We start from the raw sequence: 3,785 nt of genomic DNA, 5'->3' as shown, positions 1-3,785 counted from the left end.
TAGAATAAGTTGCGCTCCTTTTCATCTACCTTCTCTGAAGAGTTTACGCCTCTAGTGTAACTTCAGCATAGCTAAAGAAAATAATCTCACTCAGTTGAGCTCATTCATAAACATAACTCAGTCATAAACATGATCGCACGTGCTTAACCTGGGGTTGAGAGAATCGTGAAAGGCGTTGAGGCTGGGTTATTTTATGGTACTTCAAAGTGTGGGATTTGACTATAGACTTCCTCGTGAAGAACTCAAAGCGGCGCTTAAAACACTTGAAACGGAAAATAAAGAAAGCAGTGGAGAGAACAGGGAGGTGATACTAGGACGCTTAAAGTGGCAGGACAAGCTGGGAAAACGGAAAGCGAGGTCGAGAAAGTTTACACTTTTGGGAAGACGAGTTGCAACCAATCTCGTCTCCCACTCTGCAGGCCGCCTCGCGCGCGGCGCGGAAAAACGGTCGGCCTCTCCGGGCGCTCTCCCGGGCTCCTGCTGTCCCCGCCCGCCAGGCAGTTTTTATCCAGCGTTCACACCCACTGAGACGCTGCGAAGCACGCAAAATTAAATTCCAGGAGGCCGACAGCCCAGCCTAGGAACTTCCGCGTCATTTCTCTTTGTCTAACCCCCCTACGCCCGCTCCTCCCAGGGGGCAAGAGCGGCCCTCACGCCCAGGCCAAGCCAAGCCAACGCCCACGCGCCGGCGGAAGAAAAATGCCTGCTCTGGCCCTAGTTCCTACTGGCCACCAACTCAGAATGAATTACGCCGCCCCTACGAGCTAGGTTGGTGGACACACTAGGAACTGGACAGCATTTCAGGCCTTAAGAACTGAACGACGGGGAAAGGTAGCTCCCCTCTCGGCGCTCCCTTTCCGCGCCTCCTCCCGGCGCCACGCCCCAGCACTTCCTTCCCCACCCTACTTGGGAGTCCGCGCTGCTTATTGGCCGCGTTTCCTGCCAATCCAACGGACGTCGACGAATCCCGCCTTAGGAAAGGCGAAGATCGCGAAAACGCGTGGGGCGCGAGCCTGAAGCCCCCAAGCCGCCGGTTGCTAGTGAGCCTCGGAGGCAACTGGCCACCTGGGGCGCGTGGGCGGGGCCTCACTTGCATAACGTCCGCCCGTCGCATCCTAGCGCGGGCCGTAGTCCCGCCCCTCACCCAACTAGAAGTCTGTTGGGCCGCAGGCGGGTCACTCCGGCCCAGGCAAGCCTGTGGAGGGCGGTCCCGAGAGCGGATTGGCTCTGAAGGCGGCAGGGAGGCGACTATAAGAGTGGGGAGCCGAGCGAGGGGAGAGGGAGACGGTTGTTGCGCTCGCTGTGCTTGGTGCGAGGCGACCGTTACTTGAGGCCGCGGATTTTCTGCCCTAGGTGTTGTCGTCTAACGTCGCTTGCCTGTCTCAGTCAGGATGTCTGCCCGCGGCCCGGCTATCGGCATCGACCTGGGCACCACCTACTCGTGCGTGGGGGTCTTCCAACATGGCAAGGTGGAGATCATTGCCAACGACCAGGGCAACCGCACCACCCCTAGCTACGTGGCCTTCACCGACAGCGAGCGCCTTATCGGGGACGCCGCCAAGAACCAGGTGGCCATGAACCCCACCAACACCATCTTCGATGCCAAGAGGCTGATCGGTCGGAAGTTCGAGGACGCCACAGTGCAGTCGGACATGAAGCACTGGCCATTCCGGGTGGTGAGCGAGGGAGGGAAGCCCAAAGTGCAGGTTGAGTACAAGGGAGAGATCAAGACCTTCTTCCCGGAGGAGATCTCCTCCATGGTCCTCACTAAGATGAAGGAGATCGCCGAAGCCTACCTGGGGGGCAAGGTGCAGAACGCGGTCATCACCGTCCCGGCCTATTTCAATGACTCGCAGCGCCAGGCCACCAAGGACGCGGGCACCATTACGGGCCTCAACGTGCTGCGCATCATCAACGAGCCCACGGCGGCGGCCATCGCCTACGGCCTGGACAAGAAGGGCTCCGCGGGCGGCGAGAAGAACGTGCTCATCTTCGACCTGGGCGGAGGCACCTTCGACGTGTCCATCCTGACCATCGAGGACGGCATCTTCGAGGTGAAGTCCACGGCTGGCGACACCCACCTGGGCGGTGAGGACTTCGATAACCGCATGGTGAGCCACTTGGCGGAGGAGTTCAAGCGCAAGTACAAGAAGGACATTGCACCCAACAAGCGCGCCGTGCGGCGACTCCGCACCGCCTGCGAACGAGCCAAGCGCACCCTGAGCTCGTCCACTCAGGCGAGCATCGAGATCGACTCGCTCTACGAGGGCGTGGATTTCTACACGTCCATCACCCGTGCCCGCTTCGAGGAGCTCAACGCCGACCTGTTCCGCGGGACCCTCGAGCCGGTGGAGAAGGCGCTGCGCGACGCCAAGCTGGACAAGGGCCAGATCCAGGAGATCGTGCTGGTGGGCGGCTCCACTCGCATCCCCAAGATCCAGAAGCTGCTGCAGGATTTCTTCAATGGCAAGGAGCTGAACAAGAGCATCAACCCTGACGAGGCGGTGGCCTACGGAGCCGCGGTGCAGGCGGCCATTCTCATCGGGGACAAGTCAGAGAACGTGCAGGACCTGCTGCTACTCGACGTGACCCCGTTGTCGCTGGGCATTGAGACGGCTGGCGGCGTCATGACTCCACTCATCAAAAGGAACACCACGATCCCCACCAAGCAGACGCAGACCTTCACCACCTACTCAGACAACCAGAGCAGCGTGCTGGTGCAGGTGTACGAGGGCGAAAGGGCCATGACGAAGGACAATAACCTGCTAGGCAAGTTCGACCTGACCGGGATTCCCCCGGCGCCCCGCGGGGTCCCCCAGATCGAGGTCACCTTCGACATCGACGCCAATGGCATCCTCAACGTCACCGCCGCCGACAAGAGCACCGGTAAAGAAAACAAAATCACCATTACCAACGACAAGGGTCGTCTGAGCAAGGACGACATTGACCGGATGGTGCAGGAGGCGGAGCGGTACAAGTCGGAAGATGACGCCAATCGCGACCGAGTGGCCGCCAAAAACGCCGTGGAGTCCTATACCTACAACATCAAGCAGACGGTGGAAGACGAGAAACTGAGGGGCAAGATTAGCGAACAGGACAGAAGCAAGATCCTCGACAAGTGTCAGGAGGTGATCAACTGGCTTGACCGAAACCAGATGGCGGAAAAAGATGAGTATGAACACAAGCAGAAAGAGCTCGAAAGAGTTTGCAACCCCATCATCAGCAAACTTTACCAAGGCGGCCCTGGCGGCGGCGGCAGCGGTGTTTCAGGAGCCTCCGGGGGACCGACCATCGAGGAAGTGGACTAAACTTGGACTCGAGTCAGCGTAAACCTCTTTTCCTTTCTCTCTTTTTCCTTTTGTTTTTGTTTTTTCTTTGAAATGTCCTTGTGCCAAGTATGAGATCTATTGTTGTAAGTGTTTAGCCCGGTGTATGCATATGAAAGGAAAGGTGCAACAACTTAGTTTAATTATAAAAGGTTAGTTCTAAAGTTTGGCTTTTAAAAACATTATTTGAGGTTTCTCTTTAATGCATTTTGCGTATTTGCTGACTTGAGCATTTTTGGTTAGCTTAGTTCGTACATGGAGTTTTGAGATGGGAAACCTGAAGTTTGCACACATGTTCTGTGGAAGCTTGGTAACAATAAAATATACAGAAGCTTGAATTGTTTATTTTTATGTACTACTTTAAGAGGAAAGTGAACATTGCAGTAATGTTAAGGACAGGCATACTTTTTATAAACAAATGCATAAGTACAAATTTAAAAGTAAAGCTGAAATTGATCT

The 3,785-nt window shown here is 56.1% G+C and overlaps 1 protein-coding gene across 1 annotated transcript; it reads left to right on the top strand.

Annotated features, from left to right (window-relative positions):
- The first annotated feature begins 1,235 nt into the window (after positions 1 to 1,235).
- On the top strand, positions 1,236 to 3,785 carry HSPA2 (heat shock protein family A (Hsp70) member 2). Its single transcript, XM_065871278.1, has one exon. It carries the CDS (start codon positions 1,392 to 1,394, stop codon positions 3,306 to 3,308), a length of 1,917 nt encoding a protein of 638 aa, XP_065727350.1. The 5' UTR covers positions 1,236 to 1,391; the 3' UTR covers positions 3,309 to 3,785.

Source organism: Phocoena phocoena, chromosome 2 (assembly GCF_963924675.1).
Source record: "Phocoena phocoena chromosome 2, mPhoPho1.1, whole genome shotgun sequence".
NCBI classification, from domain to species: domain Eukaryota; kingdom Metazoa; phylum Chordata; class Mammalia; order Artiodactyla; family Phocoenidae; genus Phocoena; species Phocoena phocoena.
This window is presented reverse-complemented; position numbering and strand designations above follow the sequence as displayed.

Coding starts and splice junctions, on each gene's coding strand:
- HSPA2 (XM_065871278.1), top strand. CDS start 1,392: ATGTCTGCCCGCGGCCCGGCTATCGGCATCGACCTGGGCACCACCTAC.